The sequence below is a fragment of the Lodderomyces elongisporus genome, chromosome 3 (assembly GCF_030384665.1).
Source record: "Lodderomyces elongisporus chromosome 3, complete sequence".
NCBI lineage: Eukaryota > Fungi > Ascomycota > Pichiomycetes > Serinales > Debaryomycetaceae > Lodderomyces > Lodderomyces elongisporus.
In genome coordinates, this window is record NC_083675.1 from 2043545 (window position 1) to 2067362 (window position 23818).

Here is a 23818-nt window from a genome sequence, read left to right on the forward strand (position 1 = left end):
TTTTGTATTTAAAAGTATGCGGAATAGGTGTCGGAAGTAGTGTACGTTGGCACAAGATGTAAATATAAATAACATATCTTGAAAATTCAAGATTTATTAATTAAACCCGATCATGAGGAAACTACCATATTTTTAACACCTTTAAGACCCAAAGAGTTTTGCTTACGGTTAAGAACTATATAAACGTAAAGAAAAGAAATACCATTAAAAAAAAACAATGGAGCCAAACAAAAATATGTCGTCATGTTTCAAACGCTCTTGATGCGTGTGGAACAAAATAAAACGATAAATATTTAAATTACTTGATTTCTTCTCGGCCGAGAACATTGTTTTATTCGATTCCTTTTTTTTGCCCTTTGTTTTCGCACGGTTTGAATTTTAGACGATAGCTGTTGGTTTTTAATTTTTTTTTATTTTCTTCTTCCTCGGTGAACGATTCCCAATGTTCATTCGATCTTTTAAGCTATACAGACTCTAGCTTCTACAGTTTCTCAATGACGCTTTTCGAAATCACCGTGCAGTTGAAAACTCTCATTGAACAACTGAGTCTTGATAAACGCGAAAAGCAAAAGCTTTTATCAAACAAGACAATTAGCCATGGCCAGCTTATCGAATTCTACAATGAGTGCCATCCTACACCTACCCTTCTCGCGTTATTGAAGAAATCTAAGCTTCACATACCGCCATATAAAACATTCATCAAAGAGAAGACTCCCGAATTTTTGAGGCAAATGGAGAGATTAAGACTAGAAGCTAAGGAGAAAGAGTATAAGCAGCTTATCAACAAATCACCAGAGTTTGCCACATTGTACGACAACTCGGATCAAGAGTATATATCTCCAGCAAAAGCACATAAGGAGCTCAAGAATCAATTAACTACAATAGTGAATATTGCAGTTAGTGTAGGAAGTGTATCTTACGCTATCTGGTACTGGACAGCGTCATCATGGGGTTTGAAAGATAGTTATCGAGTTCTATTAACGGTCTTCTTTGGCATTTTAGTACTAGTTGCCGAAGTAGTTGTTTATATGGGCTACCTTAACAAGATCGAGGAGGCAAGAGCTAAAGAGAAGCAGAAAAAGGAAGTAAAGAAAGTGGTGCAAACATTCGATTTGAGGAATTTGAAAATCGATCGAGTTTGGAAAAAAAAAAAGGAAAAAAAGAAATAGAAAAAAAGAAATAGAAAAAAAGAAAAAAGAATGTGTTTTTCTTTTAATTTTTCTTTTTTTTTTGAAAGGGTTGGAAGTTAAGTGTGGTAAGTGAAGAGCGGAGGTTAATAATGGTGCCTTCTCATTTGACTCTTTCTCTTTCGCGTGCGCCTTATTCTTTAAGTACTTTTACCTCCATCCGCGACTCCTTGCATCCGCCGCCGCCCCCCCCCCCCCATTGTGCACACATACACGTTTTTAATTTAACGAAAGTTTTGCAACACTTTTGCAACATCTTTTGCAACACCTTTTGCAACATTTTTGTAGCACTTGAGCTACACCTTTTGACCAACTATTCAAACATTACGCAGTCAACAATAGAAATACTATTCAACATGGCCTCGTATTCCAGAGCATTTTCATTGAATTCTATTTTGGCATTGATACTAAAATTCCCATTATTTTCATTTGTAATTGGGTTTCTCGAGGATTTTATTATAGCAGTGCTTAAAACTGGGCCCATACCTCGACACGTTGCGTTGATAATGGATGGAAATAGAACCTATGCAAAAAAGAACAAGTTACCACTAAAGGAGGGCCATTTTGCCGGTGCAAGTGCATTAATCAAAGTAAGTTGGACCAAAATGGATAAGTGAAGAAAAAAAAATCATGGAAAAGAAATAGAGGAAGCATTTTCATCAATGATACTAACAAACTGTTTTTTCTCCTCTGCCTGCAGGTTCTTGAAGTATGCTATAAATTAGGTATCGAACAAGTAACGATTTACGCATTTTCTTTGGAGAACTTCAACCGCCTGAAAGAAGAAGTTGACGCCTTGTTTGGCTTGTTGCGTGATAAGTTAAAGATGTTGTCAGAGTATGACGATTCATATGCCAAGTATAACAAGGTTGCGATTAAAATAATCGGTAACAGGGAATATATTCCTGAAGACATTCTCAAAGATTTAGTGGCTATTGAAGACTCAACAAAGAATAACGTTTCGAAAAAAGTTTTGAACGTTTGCTTTTCTTATACTGCGCGTGATGAAATGACGCATGCGATTAAATCGATTATGCAAAAGAGAATTGACGGCAAGATCCAACATCGCGATGAAATTGGGATCAATACCATCGAGTCGAATTTTTACTTCGATGACAACGTCCCCCCATTAGATATTTTGATCAGAACGAGTGGTCATACCAGACTAAGTGATTTTTTACTTTGGCAATGCTCAACAAGTTGCACAATCGAGTTTCCTGAGACTTTGTGGCCGGACTTTGGATTTGTAAGCATGATTTCAGTCTTGTTCAAATGGAGTTACTACAAGACTTTGCAGTTGGAAGAAGAAAATATGTGTGGAACCCAATTTGAGATACAAGAATCTATTGCACCTGTTCTGCTTAAAGAATTGCCAAAACCACCGCCAACCATATCCGTGTCTCAAAAGTGAAGAATAAAAAATGATTTAATATAAAAAAAAATATAAAGTGAGAGAGTGTGGAAGTGTGAAAGTGTGGAAGTGTGAAAGAGAGTGAGCAAATAGATTGAACCAGAGATAAAGGAAAAAAAAAATAGAAACAAATAAACAAATAAATGCGTAAACAAAAATTATACGACAAGAAAGAAATGATTGATGAGAAATGAAAACGAAAATGATTTGATTAAACGCTTGGGCATCTCTCATTTCTTTTGCTGATCCTTAAGCTATGTACAAATTGCTTTTATATATGTTACACTATACTTCAATCGGAAATTTTTAATGAATTTCATTTATTCCTCCTTCTCTCTGTTTGTTCTCTGGTTTCATCTCTCTTAGGATGCCTCTTGGGTTTTCACGTGTTCCAAGTGCGCCAGGTCAGCAGCTCTCATTTGTTGCAAAATCTTTTGGTACTCGGCCATCTTTTCTTGTTCTGTTCTCTCTTCACTCAAGTGAATGTTTGGTGCTGTAAAGTCCTCTTTCCTCAACACAATGGCATTGGGGTTTCTTTCCCATTTCCATCTTGTATTAACGACATTTTCAATTTCCACGTACAAGTCTTTCAAATTGTGACACTTACTGATTGTATAATCATTCAATTCAATTCCCAAACTAGATTGTAACTTTTTAACCAACTCAAAACGCAAGTCCAAGTTTTCCAAACCATATTGTTCAAATCTCTCGACACCGCCAACTTGTGTTAAGATTTCGTCCACCAGAGTAAAGTCGCTAAATTTTGGTTTGTCTGTCTTGGCAGATGCTTTTAAATCGAGGATAAGAACATCTTTATAAACTTTCTGAACGATTCCTTGTAATTGCACCTTGTCATTATACGTTTCTTCCAATTGCGATGGCGCCAAGTTACGAGACTTCCAATTCTTGACCAAAGACGATCTCTCAACTTTGCTCTCCTCAAGTTGTTTCAAAAACTCTGGCGAGTTTTCCTTAGTCAAGTGACGGATCTTGATTGATTTTTCCTTTGCAGCAATCTCATCTTGTTGTGCAATAATCTCCTCGCGTCTCTTGTCGGTGATTCGGTTTTTGTTTTTACCAAATATTGATCCAAGCCATGACTGTGCAACGGGAGTGGTTGTGAATGTACGGACACGAATGTGTTTCGGTACGCTTACGAGTTGTGATCTCATTATAAACAGTATATAAAAGACAAAGTTGCCAAAAGATAAGGTATTAGCTTAAATGAAATGCAAAATATAGGGTAGGTATAGTTGTAACTTGGTCTAAGTTGAAGTACTTAGTTAGTTGGTTGGGATGAACGAACTTGATTTAACTGGTTTTGACTATATAGCTTGATTGTGTGAAGGGAAGAAAAAAAAAAAAATTTCATCCAAATCCAAAGGTTGGTGCGGCGTGCTAAAATTTTGAGAAAACTAAAATGAATAAAAAGGTATGAGCGGAAAGAGAAAAAAGAATTAATATTAATAAAAAATAAATTAATAAATTAAGAAAAAAAATTAATAAAAAAAAATTTATACAAGGTGTAAGGTATACGATAAATGAATGCTGTTGATTGCAAATCACCCCTTTCCTTTTTTATTTACATAACATATCGGTTGATCAAAGAAAAGTGAATAGAGCTAAAGATAGAATTGGCTTAAAAAAATAGTCTTGTTTTTGTTCTTTTATTTCTTCTTTTATTGGAGTCATTATTTTTTCATTATACATTTCTATCTATAATACTTTTTTCCTTTTAAGAAAACAAATCATAAACACAGTAAGTATTAGATATAGCCCGACGCCTATTGCAGACTGCTGGACAAAGTTTAACTCTGTTAATGTTGTTGGCGTAGTGTTTGTTGTACTTTTCATAGTTGTAGCTGCGATCGGTGCAGTTCTTATACCTCCTATGCTGTATGATGGCGCTGCGTCTAATGCCTTGAATGCATCTAATGCCTGAGCTTTAGCTTGGGCTTGGGCTTGGGCTTGGGCTTGCCTTTTAATTTTGGCTCTGTTGTTGGACCCTGCCTCGGTTGTAGGCACTGTTGTAGTATAGATTGCCGTAGAATAGACTTGAGTAGGCACAGTTGTCTCTGAAGCTATAGACCCGGATCCGGATGCCACGGTTTCCCCAGTTTCCCCAGTTGCTCCAGTTGCTGTTGGTGTTGTAGTTGATACTGTGACTTGCCCGATATCACACCATCCTTTCACCGGTATACAGTTGAAATATTTACACCATTTGCAGTTTTCAGACAGGTCGTAATCATTATTAAAAAAATTCTTTGCGAGCAAAACAAAATATACAATGATCAATACCAATGCCACAACCCTTACTCCAACCCAAATGAGAAATCTCAATGGGATCTTGTCCTCATACGCAAAAAGCGGATTCCAGTTATTGACAAATTGTTGCCAAGTAGTTGGGTCTCTCCTATACGTTATGATGCCATCGTTGTATATCCAAAATGGGTCTTTGAGTAAAAGGATTGCTGAAAGAATTCCCATTGCAAATCCTCCCAAGTGACTAAAATTGTCCAACCCCGGTAGTAAGCCCAATACAAAGGAAATGACTATTTCGCAAAACATAAAAAATATAAACAACTTGTAGTGCTTTGTACCATACATGTTTGTGTTTTTCCTTCCAGTGTAGATAAACAAAATTATATTTGTGGCAACAACGCCAAACAATGCACCTGAAGCACCAGTCGATGCTATACCTTGCGGTGTAAAATTGGCCCCGAGGAGAAAACCCGCAATTCCACTCATGATATAGATAAGTGCATATTTGAGTATCCCGATATTGCGCTCTATTGAGGCACCCATAGTAAGTTGTAGCAACAAGTTGAAAAAAATGTGGAGAAATCCAGCATGCAAGAAAATGGGTATAAAGATCCGGTACCACTGATTGGGAGCAAATTTTGTGCCATCGTCAAATGTTGGAATGCCCGATAACCCACATAGGTCGTTAAGTGAACATACAAATGTGTCAACTGTAGTTGAGTTGGCACAGGGAAAGCTTATAGTTGTGTCATCGGTGATTCCAGTTATTTGATGCATGCATGGAACGTATCTTGCACCCATGTATATGAGTAAATATGTAGATGGACCCAACATTGGGTTGAAATAGGGGCTAGTTTGAAAAGCCGAGCCTGTCAAGATGGACATTTTGGCGAGTTCAACGATAAAGACGATAACTTGAATTAGTGTCACCAAGATGGTAAAGTAGGGTAATCTTGTATAATGGAATCGTGGCTTACTGCGAAGTGTATAAAGTCTGTTTTTCTCATTCCTTCTCATTCGTTTCTCAACATCTGTCAAAGATTCTCGAGGATTGTTGCTGTTGCTGTTGTTGTTGTTGTTGTTGTTGCTGCTGTAAAAGGGGTTGGCTGAGGGCAGTGGTGGGAGTTCTGGTAACGGCACAGAGTCATACCTATCGTTGTCGATAAAAGGGTCGTGATTATGGGGCAAGTCTGGTAGGTCTCGATTTCTATCTCCGTCTCTGTATCGGTCACCGTATTGATCTGTGTGCTGCTCTTTGTATTGATCTGTGTATTGATCTGTGTATTGCTGTGGGTATTGTTGTGGGTATTGTCCCATATATAGTTCTCTACTTTGGTCATGATCCAAAACTGACATTTCATATGCATTTGCCGATTCTTGTTTCTTTAGCGCTGTTTGATCTGAATTGTTTCGTTGATTTTGACCATATGGGTAGTATTGAAAACTATTTTGGTTTGGCAAGGGCGGTAATGATGAAAAGCTTTTGTCCCTTGGTGGTGTCTTTTGTAATAGTGGAGCCGAAGACAGCGACGACAGTTCCTGGTGTTGAATATTGTTTTGCTCATTATTGTCTTGGTTATTGTGTGTTTGGATGTTATGCTGCATTCTCCCATGGGTTTCCGTCAAAAGGTCAGTCGATCGGTTGTAGAAAGTAAATGAGGATGAGTCATCCATATCCTCTTCATCTAGTGGGTATTCTCTGTAGTTGTTATTCCTTGATGCTGGAAGAGACGAGGATGGAAATGGCGACTGTGTAGTTGTTGTTGCTGTTGCTGTTGCTGTTGCTGTTGAGGAAGAAGAAGTTGGTGGCTTATAAGACCTCGAAGGGTCATAATTTTGAGAGTACATTACTGCTCAGCCATTGGAAGGAAGGAAGGAAGAAAGGAAGGAAGGAAGAAAACTCGGATATACGTGAAGGTAGTACTGCGGTTATTTGTTGGTGAATGCTATAATTAGCTGCTCGGTAGTTGAAAATTGGTTTTCCCCGTGTAAATCCTCTCTAAACCGATTTGCTATGCAGAATATTGGGTTTGATGACGCAGGGGGTGGGGCTATGTCCTTATTGCCAAAATTAACCAAAAGAAAATAAACACAAGAGAATGAAAAAAAAAATATAAAAAAAATATAAAAAAAATTTAAAAATATAAAAATATAAAATATAAAAATATAAAAAATAAAGAACAAAAAGTAATTGAAAATAAAATAAAACAGACAAAACAGAATGGTGAAAGGCTTAGAAAGTCAACGATGGTGTGAAAAAAGACAATGTCAAAGCTGAAACAAAGAGTATTGTTATTGGCTGTTGCTGTTGCTGTTGCTGTAGATATTGTTGTCTTAGTCCGTGAAACTATTTCTCTGTCTCTCTTTTTCCTTTCCTTTTCCTTTTACTTCTTTGATCACTTTGAGCTTGAGAGAATTTGAAAAGGGTAACGAATATATCAATCTCAGTTGCAGGAGTGATTTAAAAAAAATGCAGAATAGAATAATTTTTGTAACAAAAAAGGAAACAAGGCTGATTGACAAAGCTGGGTTTATAAAACAATTTTCAAATTGAAGTCAAATAAATCAAATAAATCAAATAAAAAAACAAAAAAAAAGAGGAAATCCCAACAAAGACAAAAGTAAATATAGATAAAATTGGGAAGTTACAAGATTCATCAATTAGGAAAGAAAAAGGACTACAGAGGGAAAGTAATGGTTTACCTTTTCGAAAAAAAAGAGAGATTACTTGAACCCGAACAAAATGATGAAAAAAAATGAAAAAAAAATGAAAAAAAAATGAAAAAAAAATGAAAAAAAAAATGAAAAAAAAATGAAAAAAAAAAAGATAAAAGAAGAAAAAATATTAAAAATTAAAAATCAATAGACCAGATGACTATGTTAAGGTTGCACTGGTGTGACTTCATGGATTGTTCTTTTAGCTCTCCCTGTTCAAGATTTTGCAATAGTCTCTCTTTCTCTTGCACCTCTTTTGCCTCGTTTGCCTAGTATGCTATTTATAGCATTTGTTTGTTTGTTTGTTTGTTTGTTTGTTTGTTTGTTTCCTTAAAAAAAAGCATCTATATTGTACATTTCCATTCGCCGTATCATTTATGACGAGGATGTAATGAGGCTTGTCTTCTTCTAAGCTTAAGTTGAATTACAAGTTGGCAAGAGGAAGGTCGTGTACTGTGACAGATATAATACTAGGTCACATTTGCAAGTATAAAACCAAACAAGAGTAAGAACGAATGTGAGTAATTATCTTCCTGATTTATATGAAAAACTTTTTTGATATTTTACATACAGAATGAGATTGGGTACAATCTTTTGATTGTTGCCTTCTTTTTTTTTTTTTGCTTCTACTTACCTCCAGTCATGTCTTGTATTCTAAGTTTATAAATATGTAATGTACCTTGCGTTTTTATAATTATTATTGTTGTAATTTGGTAGCAATTCAGTACCAAAATACAAAAATACCCACTTTTAAAAGATTGTCAACCTATTGACTCAGCTTTCAATAGCCTCTTTTGCAAGTATAGCAGAAATAAAAAAGTATCCTATATAAAACCAAATATTGCCCTTTTTTCATATTTAAAAAAAATTACAACTAGGAAGAAAAATACAGTAAACGAAATGATTGGTCCAAAGATGGAAAAGTTGATGAGGTTTCGCAGCCAAACATTGCGTTCGATGAGCGCTATTACTCAAAGTTTATACACATTGTTTATTATAAATTAATTTTCTCTTTCGTTTTCCCCTCCTTGTCACATAAAAAACATGGACTTCATATATACAACCTCTTTTCTTGTTGTGTAGTTCCTACATCGTGCAAAACATTATACCAACAAAAAAACAAGAACAAAGATAGAAATAAAAATAAAAATGAAAAATAAAGAAGAGTAGGTTAACATCTATGGGTATTAGAGATAACATCTAGTAGCGTATATCTAGCAAGTTTTTTTTCTTTTTTTTTTCACGGTCTACATTGGATTGTAGTAATATGGTAAATGAATGCAAATAATCAAATAAAAACTGTCTATATCTAAATAATAATTAAAGTAATAGAAAAATTGGAGAAAAAATTTGGAAAAAAATTTTTAAGAAAAAATTGGAACAAAAAGACACCTATTTTCAAAGAAATGCAAATTATACAGCTTATACCAAAGCAGCAGCCAAACCAGCCAAGGCAGCCAATCCAACGGCGCCACCTTGTACAGCAGCAGCACCTGCGACATATGTAGACACTTGAGCAGCTTCGGAAGCAGAGCTGGATCCATTGTATGCAGCAACACTCAGGCTCGCACTCAAGCTCGATGTGAACAATGTGGATTGTGCAGTTTCAGTAGCCTCAACGTTTTGAGTTTCCAACACTGTTGGGGTAATTGTGACATCGACGTATTCGTCTGATTCTGTTGATTCTTGTGGAGCAACTTGTGACTCGGCAGCAACAGTTGCTGGTGATGAAACAGCTTGTGGAGCTGAGGTTTGATCAGCATTGGCAACATCACCGGTTGTGCTCTCAGTCAATGGACAGAATGTGGTGTAAACAGTTTCAACACCATCAACGGTGACAGTAGCAACAGATGTTGTACCAGCAACAACTGTAGTGGCATCAGCTGAGACTGAAGCAGCAATGAGTGAGACGGCCAAAAATAATGAGTTTGAGAATTGCATTTTTTTTTTAATTATATATATTATTTATATTTCTATGTATGTGTGTATGTGTATACGATGTTTAAAAGTGAATGAATGAATGAATGGAATAGACTTGTACCAAAAAAAAAGGAAATAGGATTGGACTTCATGGGTATTTATATTCTTTTGGACCTAAGGAAGTCAGGCAGGGAGATGCTCAAGGCAATTCATGTCTACTCGAGGGAAAACACGAAATATTCTTTATTTCTGTGTCTTAAATTTTTTTTTTAATTATATCTTTTTTTTTTAATAGTTAATTATTCTACCAACAAAGTAAGTCATCTTCATCGTCAACTTGAATTAGATGTTTTGAAGTGTGAAAGGGGGGGGGGGGTGGAGTGTAGACTGTTTGAAGGTGGAAGTAATGTTATGATAATAATCGTGAAAGCTAGAGGCTAAACGGGAGATATAATAACAAACATAGAAATTATATGAAGGGCGTCATATGCAAACCGATGCAGAAAAGAAAAAGCCTTGTCATATTCCTCAATGTTTGTTATTCTTTCATAAGCAAGGAACCCTTCCATACGTTACTAATTGCCAATAGATAAATAAATAAATTAATCAGTTAATCAATTAATCAAAACGCGTTTAATATGACTCGGAAGGTATTTTTGTTTGTATTGTTTATTATTTCTTGCTCCAACTCACAGATATCGTGTTCAGGTACGCCCTCGAGCAAAGTAATATACTTTACTTATTGATAATAGTTCAGACAACAATGATTATTGAAGATCCTCATAGTGCCATGGCCTTACTTTCACCATAAAACATGAAACTTGACGTTCCACAAAACACCACCAAAAAAATATTGTATGTTTATTTATTTATTTATTTTCTTCCTGATCTCCTTGAACAACCAAAACAAAACAAACAAACAACGCGCACCATTTTCTGAGCGCGTTGTTTTGTATTCGCGCGCGAGATGGAGAACAAAAAAGAACAAAATAAAAAAAAGACGCGTAGTCAGTAATAAGCATCACTACTCTTTGCCCTTTTTTTTTTTTTTTTTTTTTTTGAATTCAACACCATTATCGTTGAAGCCTCACACGAAGTACTACACGAAGCAGCTTAGCCGAACATCATTGGAGATGCTTTGGTTTTTTTTTTTTGACTTCTCATTACTTGTTCATCTTTCTTTGAAGTTTACTTTTTATTTTCTTTTTTTCTCAGTGGCTTTTTCAAATTTTTTTTTTTTCTTTGTTTCAGACTAGATTCACATTTTGCAAAAGAAGAAAAAAAAAAGATCTAGAACACCCTCTTATAGCATCCCATTTCTTTTCAAATTTACATGCTTAATATGTTCTATTGGAATAACAAAAACCAAAACCAAAAAAAAAAAAAAAAAAGAGAGAGAGAGTGTGTGTGTGTCTGTGTGTGTGAAAAGAAAACAAACATTTCTTGTGTATGAGTACCACGAATAATACATAACCAGGCTTTCATTACCAAGTATCTACAACAACAACTCTACTCATCTCGTGCTCATTTAATTACTCGTCGATTTATCGTTTCTACTGATATGCTATGCTTTGTTAATCATCAAGGCACAATAATTGTTGAATTCTAAGTACTCTTGATGACATATTCTATTATTCATGGATTCATATATATCAGTGATACTTCTATATATCTACTTCTACATCTTGTATGTTTCCATTTATGTCTATTTTTACTTGCCATTTGTCTCAATGGCTCTTGTCTTTCCTTTTATTTCTTTTATCTTTTGTTGGGTAGTCGTGTAACTGGTTTATATCATGCTGGGTTCATCAACTGACGTAATTCTATTGTGTGATGTGGCTTTGATTCACTTTCGTGTCTACACCACTTCAACACAAATAAAATCAAATCAAATACCAAATACCAAACTCCAATTATCCTCTTCCTAGTTCATTTCCGCCTCCTCTGCCATTCTCTTTCTTTATCATTTAAATCACTCTAGACTTGTTCAATTCAACATGAGATTCATTTCCCAATCCTGCACCACACTGACCCAATCATCTTTACTCTCTTTCATCCTCCTTCTTCTCCACACCTCAAGCATAATTTGTCTTGCTCCCCAATAACTCCCCAAATACTGCGCAATATCTGCTCCCCATTTTTTAAATCCCACTTGCAATTCACTTGATTTTGCTTCACACCCAGCTATAAAACCTTGCCAAAACAACGGAATGATATTCGCTTTGCCCTGTGCTATAAGCTCTTGAATTGAATTCAAATGATAAAGCGTCGATTCAACACGATTTTGAAGCTTAAACGAAGCAACACCTAGAACAAATCTATTGAAATAAATCACCAACGCATGGTAGAATGACATGATGTGATGGTAAGTTGCTTCATGCATTGAAGAAAAAAACTTTTTATTCCCGTCACCACCATCACCATCACCAACACCCTTCTCTCTTTGCACAGTATGCGTAGAAGTCGATGTTGGGGAGTTCAAACCTGAGCCAACAACCTTGGCCAGATTGTATCCTTCACCAGCAAAACTACCACCGTTAAGATTTTGTCCAGCAAAAAGTTCCCAATCGAGTCTCCAATCTTGTAAGTTTTTATCCAAATCTTGCACTCTTGGTCCATAGTCCAGAGGAGGGGACTTTCGGATTCCAGTATAGTAAATTTTAACACGAAGGAGCTCAACTGTTTCACTAAACAACAAAATTAAAGAATTTGGCAAACCATACAATGCATCCGTGGCAAAGTTCTCATCATTCTTTTTGGTGTTGATCAATTTCTTATTCACAAACTGCGGAGATGTAGTGGTTGTTGTTGGCCTCGGGCTTGAAAAAGAATTGTTTACAATAAAGTCTATTCTCCCCTTGTTTGTGGGTATCTTTCTTTGGTAACTGTTATCACCACCTCCACTACCACTGCTATTGCCGCTATTGCCGTTGTTATTGTTTTTATTATTGCTATTGTTAATTTGAGCAGTTTTGCCAAATTTATCTCCATTAACATCGTAACCAAACCCTGCATTGGAGTCAAAATCATCCCTGACACTTTCAAACTGTAAGCTCGTAGAGTCCTGAATTAATTTTAACGACAGAAAAATCCGATGCAAAATCCGTGCTTTGGATGAAAGCTTCTTCTTATTAGCCATTTTGGCAACAATCACTTTCCCACACCATGTGATGTATAATCCAGTATCTTGCATGGTACCCCAAACTAAATCAACACTGATCATTGTCATTACTGCACAAAGCACATCTTTGTACTTTTCATGACTCACACAATGCTCGATTCCTGCTTGGATATTGTTATTGTTCTTTTGGTTCAGATTCAACAACTGCTTAACAAACAAACTAGCCTGGTTTCTCAACGCAATGCCCAAATTAAGATAGAATTTCATTGGCTCCGAATTTTTTGGAAACTTGGATTGTAAATTGAATGCCGAGACTGCAAGTAATGCATTCAATAATGCATTTTTTGCCGTGGTGGTCTTCCCCAAAGCCAGTAATTCTCCAATTGCCATCAATGCGCGTGGAAAATATATCGCCTTCCACGGGTTTTCTGTAAGTGGAATCACCGTCATTAGATCAGCAACGTCTGTGACATAGTAGTTGAGCAAATACCGAGTTAAAGGTTGCACTTGCAATGCTGTACTTGGTATACCAAATTGCTGCTTGGGTAAACCAAGATCAAAGTTGACACGGAGTGGGTTCTGCACTGTTTTCATTATTGTGGCCAACAATGTCGAGTCGTTTGAGCGATCGCCTTCAACAACCTCCAGATCATCTGCACCAGTGCTTTGTGCATGGAGTTGAATCTCAAGATTATCATTCATTTGGTATGGGTTATTGTAAAAAAAGTTGGAAAAATTGGAGTAATGTATAGGATCAATTAAAGCATCTGAATTATAGTGTTGCTGCAGTTGTTGTGGGGTTGCATTTTGAGGGTGGTGCTGATGATTTAGGATATTCGACATAGACATGTTTGCAACCGAAGAAGGCGTTTGCAACAGAGTTTGCGATTGCGATTGCGATTGCGGTTGTGGCTGTGGTTGCAGTTGCGGTTGCAGTTGTGGAGGTATAGAGTTGAATAGCTGAGCTTTGTTATGAAATACTAAATTTAACAAATCAGGATTGTTAAGATTAAAGCCAAAACCATCGAAATTGGCATCGTTCGCAATGGGCATATTATTGTTCAAATCGTAGTTGTTCATCAAATCAAGATAGTGCGTGTCCAAGGCAGCAGCTGAAATCAACGCCGCATCTTTTAACTCATTTGATAACCAAAATTGATCTTGCGGGACAGCATCCATTGAAATCTGAGAAGCGTCATTGGCCATTGTCATAGATTGTGGGGATTCAATAGCTGAACTAGGTGAAAATTGTTGAATGTTTTCCTTTGTATGTATTTGGTTATTCTTGTGGGGTGATCGTTTTTGTTGGTGTTGGGCTTGGCGTTGCAGTGGATTGGTTGTCACCAGCTTACTTGGTTTTGCAACTTTTGGTTTCTTGTATTGTTGCCGTTGATTACGTTGCTGTCTTCGTTTCTCATGTTTGATGCCACGAAACACACCAAATGGGCCTTTCATTTTCGTCGCGTCTTGTGGATTCACATCTTGCGTATTGCCAGTGTGAGTTTGTAAATACGCAAGATCCCTATCCATGTCATCATATGTCTTGTAGGGCTCTTTCCATACAACAAAATCAATCAATCTTCTATAATGAAGTTGTTCCGGTGCAGTGGGTGTTCCTTCTCTTCGCAAGTCTTCATCTCTCATCTCATCAATTGTTCTGAATATCACTTTTGTGGACTTTACGTCGCAGCTATTAACCGAAATATTACTACTATTTGCAGGACAATTAGCACCAGTTCCATCTCCTTCACCATTATAAATAGGTCTGAACTCTATTGGTTTGGACCACCGTAGTCTGATATCGTATCCAGCACATGTCAATTTGGCTTTTATGCATTTCTGGCAATGTGGCTTGCCCAAATCACATTTGATTTTTCGGCTCCTACATGTGTGACAACCTTTAAATGTCTTGAATCGTCGCTTTGGTTGTTCACGCGATGGAGTTATCTGGTCATTTTGAGCAGTTTGTGTGGCTAAAGTGCTTGGAGTGATTGACTCTGTTGGGAAAATCGAGGCATGCGACGATGCTGGTTCTACCGATGGTTCTGTTTCTATTTGTGCTTGTGCTTGTGCTTGTGCCTGTGTTGATGTTGATGTTGATGTCGATGTTGATGTCTGTGTCTGTGTCTGTGTCTGTGTTGGTGTGGGAGACGTGCTTGACAGCTTGGTCGGAGATTGTGGGTGCGTAGTATCAATGGGAGACATCTGTTGTAGTAACTAGTTATCTGTACGGTACGTTAGCTCGTATCACTTGATCTCTTCTCTCTTCTCTCTAAGTTACTCAAATGGAAAGAATTTGTTGCAGATATGATTTCCCCTTTCTCTCTCTCTCTCTTTCTTTCTCTTTCTACTTCTCCGTGCAATATATAATTCTTTCCTTCAGGCCATCTTCTACCATTCATCTTTTTAACTACGTGTGCGGCTTTCGTATCGCTTAAACTTTCTATTTTGGAGAGAAAAAAAGAGAGAGGAAAAAAAAAGAGAGAGAGGAACTGAATAATTTAGTATAGTAAATTTCACAAAATACATGGAAAAGAATTTGCAAATCTTTTATTCACTTCCCCTCCTTTTTTTCCTCCCCCATTCCTGTTAAGGGGTGGGAAAATAGGACACTCAAAGCACTATTAGAATAAGCTTAGACACAAAAATATTTCATTTGCCAATTGTCATTTGCCATTTTTAAAATTTCCTTTCTCCTTTCTCCTTTCTCCTAGCCCCTCCCATTATTATCATTCAATACGCTATCTTATCATGCGTCTCCGGTTCATTCTCTACTGCTTGGCCAGAGTCACGCATTTCCCAAAATTTCTTAATCCGCTCAAGTGTAAACTTTGCATTATATGAACCCAACTGGCAACAAATGTTGAAAAAGTTTTCGATAACGGGATATTGCATTTTCTCTGTGCAATTCATTCCCGCAATGGCAATTGGCCATTGGATCATCAGGAAAGCGTAGGGAAAATGCATTTGCATGTAATCCTTGGTGTCTTGAAAGCACTCGATTAAACCAACAATCTTTGCCACTAATTGCTTGATGTGTATTGAAGTTGGGGGATTCAATAAAATTTCAGTAAATACACTAATAATGCCAGCCAAAGAATATGCTTGCTGTGAAATATCCATCCAGCTTACAATAAGCGATGATCCGTCTAATTTTTGAATAGTGTCCATCAAATTTCCTTTACTCGTTGGAGATGATGTCAGTGAAGATGATGAGGATGGGTTTGTAGTAGAAGTTGTGGAAGATGAAGTATATGGCACTCTAGCATAGAATGTCAAATTATACTGATTGTAAAACCCACTGATCAATTCCAAGTACTCAAATGAGTCTTCAGATAAATACCTCTCATTCTCTCGCTTTTGTCTCACCAATTCTGAAAGACGTTTGAAATAAGATATACAGTCTACATGGTATCCCGACATGACATTAAATCCATTATCTTGAATAAGATCAAACTGTTTAAGTATGGATTTTTCATATTCATCGTCAAAATTAAAAACAGTATTCATCTCTTCCTTTGTCCTTAGCGTGCCGCCTAAGTCGGAACTCAAACCTGCCAAAATCTCAAAATCAGCAAACCACAACTTGCACAAGATTAACGTTTTTGACAGTCGAATCTTACTACTTGTGGCCTTGACTATTATATCCTTAGCACCTTTTAAATGTGGTCGCCAACTCTGCTTTTCAGTGGTGGCATTCGACGAGGTGAGAAGCAACACAGTGATGAGAATACTTTCGATATTTGATGTCAAGTCGTTTTTGACCAGCTTATCTCTGTTTCTGCTTAAAGCTGGTCCAAGTAGTTTCAAACATGCAGATAGATAAGTGCCACAGTTTTCCAAATCTTTCCTTTTTGTCGACAGGTCTTCCGTGTTATCTGCTGCTAGTTTGGCTCCTTGCGACAAGATAGCCGATAACAAAAATGGTTCTTTTGATGCATATTTCATAATCACATCTCTGATTGGATTTGAATACTGTCCTGTATTTTTATCAAATGCCCCAAATGGCAAGATCTCCATGGCAAAGTTGTCGTAAAATTCCTTGAGATAGCGCTTTTCGTCATCTGTGCTGAGTGTAATGTAGTTTATGGGAATGTGCTTGGGAATATCATCTGAATATGGTGTTGAGATGATGAAGCCCGGTTCAAGTAAGTTTTTCTGCACTTGATTTGGTTCAGGGTTATAGCTAATATTGGAAGTAAACATAATGTCATTAACAAGATTGTTCAAGTCCATTGCCAATATATCCAAATCATCGTTACTATAAACATCACCAAGTAGCAAAGGGTTCGGGTTGACAAGGTCATTTACAGTGGGTAATGAATTTGCCCCTAGTGACTGGGCCTGTCCTGGTATCAGGGTTTGTGCAAGCTGTATTGGTGGTGAGGTCAAGGGCGGTGTTCCAGGTGATGTATGTTGTCTTTCAATTTCTCTTTCACCTTGACTCTGTTGTTGTTGTTGCTGCTGTTGCTGTTGTTGTACACCACGCAAGTTGCTTTGAGGAAAAGAACTTGTATGAAATGCATTCAGGTACAAGCTTTGTATTGTGAAAGGGTCATTGTTATAATACATATTCTCTTCTTTTGTTGTTGTTTCTCCATCCTCAACTGTGGATTTTATCTTTCTACTTTTGCTTTCTGGTCCATTATATATATGGATTGTAAATGGTCGTTTCCGTTTCGTCCTGGAGGAGGAGGTCCTTTTATGTAGCGCTCGTTGTCTTTCGATTACTTCTCGTAGTAATCTTGCTTCTCCTTTACCACCACCAATTTCTCGTTCTGTTTCTTGTTCTTGCAAACTTGAAATCAGTTTGCCTTCTCCAAGAACATTATATAGCCGAGAATTCATCTCCAACACTTTCTTTGAAACTCGTTGCACTGTTTCCCCTTGTTTCGGATAGGAACACTCTTTATCTAGTCTTGTGCAATTTAAACACGCTGGTTTCTCCTCCAGGCATTTGATCTTGCGTCGTTTACACTCTCTGCACCCTCCTCTACTGTATTGTCGTTTAGGTTTATCGGGCATTTGGTCTCGTATACGTGTATGTATGTGAATACAAAGCAGGGGATAACAATAAAGGCGGGGGAGGAGGGAGGAATGGTGACAAAGTGGAAGGTCTTGCAATACTGTGTGATCTGGGGAAGTATTAACCTTTGGTTGATCTCAAAGCGAAAAGAATTTGCGCTTTCGCGCGATTCCCATGAATGGTATAAAGTGATTTATTTTGTTTCACAGAAGAAGAAAAAGAAGAAGAGAAAGAAGAGAAAGAAGAAGGGTGAGGTGGTGGTAGCGAGAATAAATGAATAGCCAAAAAAAAAACAACAAGAACAGCGACCAGAACCACCACCACAACTACTAATGAAAATTGTTAGAAGCAAAAGAAAAGATAAAAACAAAAAAAAGGAGGGAAATAATTCTGTTTCTCTGGATGCCTCTTACAGATTGGAATTTATCAGGTAACCATTACAATAGTAGTAGAGAGTTCTTCGTTTCTTATACCAAACCCAAAATGCATCACTCCAAATATTCACCCATTCAACCCCCCCTCCCCCCACACCGCCTCTTAATTATAAAACCAGTGAACTAATCATTCCATACATACCACAAGCAATAATTTCCCAAGATTCTAAGCAGTTTATTTGCTACAAACACCCCCCCTTCCCTCTTTTCTTTTCTTTTCCTTTTTACCCTACCCCTCCTCTCATCTTTCCCTCGTTTCTTTAGTAACCTTCTTCTTATGTTATCCCTCGACTATGTATCAACTTTTTGTTATTATTTGCAAATGGATTGATACAATTTTTGCTTGGTGTAACGAAGAAGTAATGAAATTGATGCTTTTTACTCACATTTTATTTTTACTGGACTTTCATTTACGAAATATGACATCATACTTTGCAATCAAGTCGTGCCGCAAGTACCGAAACTACTAACCATTGCTACAGAAATACGAAACGCACATCCAGAACCCTAAACCTCCGCACACACACACACACACACACACTTACCCTCCCTTCACTCATTTCTTGAGAAATTATAAATTCGGAGTTCATTTCCCTTGCTGGGATTTTTGTTCATTCTTGGTTACAGTTATATATCTTCTATTCTTTCTACTCGAACACTTTTTTCTTTTCTTTTTTTTTTTTTCTTCTTTTAAAAACAAAAAAAAGCAACAGAAGCAAACAACATAATGACATTGGCTAAGCATTGGAAATACAACGAAAACGAAGACATTGTTCTTTCTCAACTTGAAGGTCTTCTTGCCGCCAATCCTTATGCTAAATTAATCCCTACAGAAAAAGTCATATTCAACCCACATTCGGATACACAGAGCAAGATTGCCGTGATCAGTGGTGGTGGTGCAGGTCACGAACCATTACATGGCGGGTTTGTTGGTGAGAACTTGTTAGATGCCGCCGTTAGTGGCCACATTTTTGCCTCACCTTCGACAAAGCAAATCATGGCTGCTATCAAGACCAAAGGTGATAAAGAAAGAGGTACAATTATTGTGGTAAAGAATTATACTGGTGATGTCTTGCACTTTGGTTTAGCTGCTGAACGGGCCAAGAGTGATAATTATAATGTGGAGTTAGTTGTTGTTAGTGACGATGTTGCTGTGGGCAGAAAGCAAAACAAGATGGTTGGAAGGAGAGCGTTGGCAGGTACTGCATTGATTCATAAAGTATTGGGTGCAGCCACCGCATTGGACACAAGCGCTAGTTTGAAAGAAATCAGTGATTTTGGCCGTCTTGTGAATGAGAATTTGGCTACATTGGGAGCAAGTTTAGATAGAACTTCTGTACCTGGTAAAGCTGCACAAGAGGAAGAGGACGAGCACAAGGTTGAGTTCAATGATGATGATGAGGCAGAGTTAGGATTAGGTATTCATAACGAACCGGGAACGAAATTAAAACCTATTCCTAATCTTGATGAGTTGATCAAGGATATGATTGAAAAGCTAGTCTCACCCTCGGATCAAGAACGTCATTATGTTGATTTTGATTTGGATAATGATGATTTTGTTCTCTTGATTAATAATCTTGGTGGTACATCTTCTTTTGAATTGTTTGCAATTACGGAACACGTTATCAAGAATCTTCCATTCAAAAAGGCTCCAAAGAGGATTTTTGTCAGTGACTTTGTTACTTCGTTTAACTCTCCTGGGTTCTCCATTACCTTACTTAATTTGTCCAATATTGACAAGAGCAAGGGCGCGAAATTTAAGCTGGAAGATGTTTTGAAGTTCTTGGACACGCCAACAAATGCTCCAGGGTGGAAACCAAAGACATACGATGCCAAATACTGGGACGAGAGTGGGAAACAAGATAGAACAATTGAGTCACCAATGAAGGATGAATCCGTTGTTACCTCAAATTTAAAGATTGACGCTAAACAATTTGAACAAAATTTGAAAGCCGCGTTGGAAAACCTTCTTAAAGCTGAGCCAAAAGTAACACATTACGACACATTGGTTGGAGATGGTGATTGTGGGGAGACCTTGGCTGGTGGTGCTAACTCCATCTTAGAAGCATTGAAATCTGATAAAGAGTTTCAATCGCATCTTTCCGACCCAGTAGCCACACTTTATCGCATCACCGAACTTGTCGAAGATAGCATGGGAGGTACTTCGGGTGGATTATACTCAATTTATCTTACTGCATTAGTGCAAAACTTAAAAGATGCAAAAGAAGTCAGCACAAAGATAGTAGCCGATGCCTTGTACAATGCCCTCCATGACGGTTTATTCAAGTATACCAAAGCACGTGTTGGTGGAAGAACCATGATTGATTCATTGCAACCATTTGTTGATACATTTAAAGATACTGGTGATTTGAGCAAAGCAGTCGAGGCAGCTAAGAAGGGATGTGAAGAGACTAAAAAATTGGAGGCCAGCTTTGGAAGATCGAGTTATGTAAACAAGGAAGACTTGGAAGCTGAAGGCGGTATACCTGATCCGGGTGCTGTTGGGTTATTGGCCTTGATAGAAGGATTTGCCAATAGTGTTAACTAAATATATAAATGTTGATTCTTTCCTCAGTTCGTTCCTTACCCTTTTATCTTTAAATACACAACTTTAAAAAATCAGGATTCGAGAAGATTCAAAAAGAAAAGAAAAGAGTAAAAATTAGGAATTATGTAAAGGAATAAACGAATAGCAAAGGATTTTCTAAAAGAGTAAATAGAAATTAGAGAAAAGAAGGATAGAATGTTAAAAAAAAAAAACTAAAAGAGAAAAAGAAAATGAGAAAAGAGAAAAGGAAAAGTACATTCATAATACAAACAGTAAAAAGTTACTCATGATTTAATAAGATAAAAGATCCTCTGACTCATGCCCATCATCTTCCAGCGTTAAGCCTTCACGTCTGGCCCAAATCTTCTCTACTCGGTTTAGTGCAATCATTGCACCACCTGAACCAGCTTCGGACAGCAGCTTGAAAAAATTTCGTACAGCTTCCTTGTCTTCTTCTGTCTCTACGTTTGAACCCGCAACCAATGCAGGCCATTGCAACATCATCACGGCATTATTAAACAATGGTTGTGGATGATAATCTGTGGTGAATGAGATCATCTTGATGATGCTGCGGGTGAGAACCTGTACTTGTGGCGAGCTGTATGATTCTTCAAAACAATTTAAAAGTAGTGTGATCATTGCTGCCTGGATGTATGATTGGTGACTAACATCCATCCAACTTATACTCTTGTTTGGTGTTTGTTCCACAAGAATACCTATTGCGTTGGAGGAAATTACTCCATTTTCGTCAATGAATTTAATCTCCGAAAGTCGTTGGAACTCTGCAAAGAGTTTTATGTATTGTCTTGAGTCACGCAAGTTGAGCTTTTTAGAGCGTTTCCGATTAAGTATCCTGATAAGTTTTTGGAAATAGTCAAAGCTATCATTGTGATATCCTCCCATGATATTGAACCCATTGTCCATAATGATGCCAAGGTCAACTAAAACATTTTTTTCATACAAGTTACCAGAGTTGATTAACTCTGTAATCTCTTCATCATCTACCAAGGTACCTCCGCGATTAGAACTGATTCCGGCCAATATTTCCAACGTTATAAACCAACATTTGCAAAAGATGAGTACTCTAGAGTGGCTAACACTTTTTGACATCTTGCAAAGCAAATCTTTGGCACCTTTTAGATGTGGTCGCCAGTCTTGCTTTGGGTTAGAAGCGTTTGCAGCTGCAAGAAATAGCACAGTGAGTAAAACGCTTTCAATCTTGGTGTTTAGCGTCTTGTCATCAGCTATTGCTGGACCAAGCAGTTTGACACAATCGAGCAAGTACAAGTAGTAGTAGTCCTCGTCTTCGGGTCTTTTTGATGAAAGGAATTTAGAGCGAGCACCAAATGCTAGTAACGCTGCAAGTACATAATTGGAATCCGCCGCACTGCTCAATAGTATATCTCTTGCAGGATTATAGTATGCTTGACTTTGTGTATCATATGCTGAAAATGGCAAAACAATGTATGAGAACTTGTAATAAAACTCTTCCAAATAGACCTGGTCATTCTCGTTTTCCAACCTGATGTAATCAACTGAGATATTCTTGATGGGTCTGTTGTTGTCAGCCGATTGGCGGCTCTTTATCGACGGATTAATATCTTTATCTCCATAGGATTCAGGGTTTTTCTCCTTTTCATATAAAATCCCATTTACCATTTTATTCAAGTCGTCAGCAAGAACCTTGAGATCTTTTTGGTCAAGGTACTGCTCATCCTGAGGGGTCATGATATTCGATGAATGAAGCGGAGCAGAAGCCAGAGCAGAAGCCGGAGTAGAAGCCGGTGCAGAAGCTGGTGCAGGAGCTGGTGCAGAATATTTCCCATTGGTATCAAGTGGCATATCTCCCCTCGGTCCGTCACGACCACTACTGTTACTGCTACTGCTACTGCTAATGCTACTCCCACTGATATTGTTGTTACTGTTTCCTGGACCACCATTCCCACCTAAAATTCCAGGAAGATTTGTTGTGGTTGTGACGCTACCTCCAGGCGGTGTCAATTTGTTTAATGGCAGTTCAAAGTTTAACTTATTCGTGAGGGATGAAGTTCCAACAAGCATGGAGCTTTCCCTTGAGCGACTAGTGATTGGCGGAAGCTGTAATCTTAAAGCAAAGTTTTCATCATGTCTGTACCCTGGGTCGGGAAGTGCAGCTGGGATTGGTCCTTGTGGTTGATTCAAATATGGTCGTGGTGCCCTCGCAATATTGTATTGCGGAGATTGGTGCAGCATCTGCGGCATTTGCGCAGACGGATGCAGCATAAATGGTGGTTGGTTGTTGCTGCCATTGTTGTTGCCATTGTTGCCATTGTTGTTGTTGTTGTTGTTGTTATTGTTGTTGTTGCCAGGATCATGCTGAAGAGAGTGGTAGGCAATTTGTTGCTCCGATTTGCCAAAATTTCTCAACTTGTCATGAAACTGGTCGTCATAATTGCCGCCCTGTGTAGTTCCAGCGCCTCTATTATGTAGGAAACTCAGTGATGGTAAGTCCAGTCGTTGTTGCAATGTCACGTTCACATCAGGAATATTCTGCATAGTGCCACTAACGCCTGCAGCACTAGTTTCAGGTTTCCCATCTATATTGCCTTCGCCAGCCGAATCGGGTGATTGCTCATCACCCAGTTGCAATTTCTGCTTTTTCCTCAGCACCCTCAAAACTTTTTCACCGGCAGCAGGGTATGAGCACTCTTTCTTGAGTCTGGCACACTGAAAACACGCCGGTTTGTCTTCTGAGCACTTGATTTTGCGTCGTTTACATTCTCGACATCCACCTTTACTGTAGATCCGCTTCCCAGCTGATTGCCGTAGTCCCAAATCCAATACTCCTGTTGACATTCTAAAGTGTAATTTATTTCGTTTTCTTTTTTTTTTTACCTGTTATTTCTTTCCTTTGTTTTTTTGTTTTTTATTTTTTATTTTTTTGTTTTTTGTTTGTCGTGGTTTCGATGTTTCCTGATAATTTGAGATAAGATGACTGAATCTTATGATTGAGTATCAGCTGATTTTTGTAGAATATAGCAAAGAATGATCCTCCGTTAGCGTTCTTCGTTGCTAGTAAAAAATTGCCTTAGTAGTACTATTGATTGTTTGGGTTCTTATTATAGGTAAAGAAATTCAATCTCAGTTGGGAAAAGGTTGGAAGGAAAAGCGGAAATTAGAACATTAAAATAATAAAAAAAATGAGAGGAAGATGA

At 37.6% G+C, this 23818-nt stretch overlaps 9 protein-coding genes across 9 annotated transcripts; 3 read left to right on the forward strand and 6 right to left on the reverse strand. All coding sequences in view use genetic code 12, as the record gives it.

Moving 5' to 3' along the window:
* Window positions 1-494: 494 nt before the first annotated feature.
* VPH2 (Vacuolar ATPase assembly integral membrane protein) lies at window positions 495-1169 on the forward strand (the record flags this gene model as incomplete). Its single annotated transcript, XM_001525606.2, has 1 exon — window positions 495-1169. One exon carries the CDS (start codon window positions 495-497, stop codon window positions 1167-1169), a length of 675 nt encoding a protein of 224 aa, XP_001525656.2.
* Window positions 1170-1543: 374 nt separating this feature from the next.
* On the forward strand, window positions 1544-2598 carry SRT1 (ditrans,polycis-polyprenyl diphosphate synthase; the record flags this gene model as incomplete). The annotated part of the gene is made up of 2 exons (XM_001525607.2): window positions 1544-1777; window positions 1888-2598. 2 exons carry the CDS (start codon window positions 1544-1546, stop codon window positions 2596-2598), a joined length of 945 nt encoding a protein of 314 aa, XP_001525657.2.
* Window positions 2599-2960: 362 nt separating this feature from the next.
* On the reverse strand, window positions 2961-3770 carry PVL30_003072 (uncharacterized protein; the record flags this gene model as incomplete). Its single annotated transcript, XM_001525608.1, has 1 exon — window positions 2961-3770. The coding sequence occupies one exon, from the start codon at window positions 3768-3770 to the stop codon at window positions 2961-2963; it is 810 nt and encodes a 269-aa protein (XP_001525658.2).
* Window positions 3771-4314: 544 nt separating this feature from the next.
* On the reverse strand, window positions 4315-6708 carry PVL30_003073 (uncharacterized protein; the record flags this gene model as incomplete). Its single annotated transcript, XM_001525609.2, has 1 exon — window positions 4315-6708. One exon carries the CDS (start codon window positions 6706-6708, stop codon window positions 4315-4317), a length of 2394 nt encoding a protein of 797 aa, XP_001525659.2.
* A 2289-nt stretch (window positions 6709-8997) lies between these two features.
* On the reverse strand, window positions 8998-9516 carry PVL30_003074 (uncharacterized protein; the record flags this gene model as incomplete). The annotated part of the gene is made up of 1 exon (XM_001525610.2): window positions 8998-9516. The coding sequence occupies one exon, from the start codon at window positions 9514-9516 to the stop codon at window positions 8998-9000; it is 519 nt and encodes a 172-aa protein (XP_001525660.2).
* A 1966-nt stretch (window positions 9517-11482) lies between these two features.
* Window positions 11483-14821, reverse strand: ARG81 (arginine metabolism regulation protein II; the record flags this gene model as incomplete). The annotated part of the gene is made up of 1 exon (XM_001525611.2): window positions 11483-14821. One exon carries the CDS (start codon window positions 14819-14821, stop codon window positions 11483-11485), a length of 3339 nt encoding a protein of 1112 aa, XP_001525661.2.
* Window positions 14822-15349: 528 nt separating this feature from the next.
* Window positions 15350-17641, reverse strand: PVL30_003076 (uncharacterized protein; the record flags this gene model as incomplete). Its single annotated transcript, XM_001525612.2, has 1 exon — window positions 15350-17641. The coding sequence occupies one exon, from the start codon at window positions 17639-17641 to the stop codon at window positions 15350-15352; it is 2292 nt and encodes a 763-aa protein (XP_001525662.2).
* Window positions 17642-18803: 1162 nt separating this feature from the next.
* On the forward strand, window positions 18804-20624 carry DAK2 (Dihydroxyacetone kinase 2; the record flags this gene model as incomplete). The annotated part of the gene is made up of 1 exon (XM_001525613.2): window positions 18804-20624. The coding sequence occupies one exon, from the start codon at window positions 18804-18806 to the stop codon at window positions 20622-20624; it is 1821 nt and encodes a 606-aa protein (XP_001525663.2).
* Window positions 20625-20915: 291 nt separating this feature from the next.
* Window positions 20916-23459, reverse strand: PVL30_003078 (uncharacterized protein; the record flags this gene model as incomplete). The annotated part of the gene is made up of 1 exon (XM_001525614.2): window positions 20916-23459. One exon carries the CDS (start codon window positions 23457-23459, stop codon window positions 20916-20918), a length of 2544 nt encoding a protein of 847 aa, XP_001525664.2.
* Between the last annotated feature and the right edge of the window lie 359 nt (window positions 23460-23818).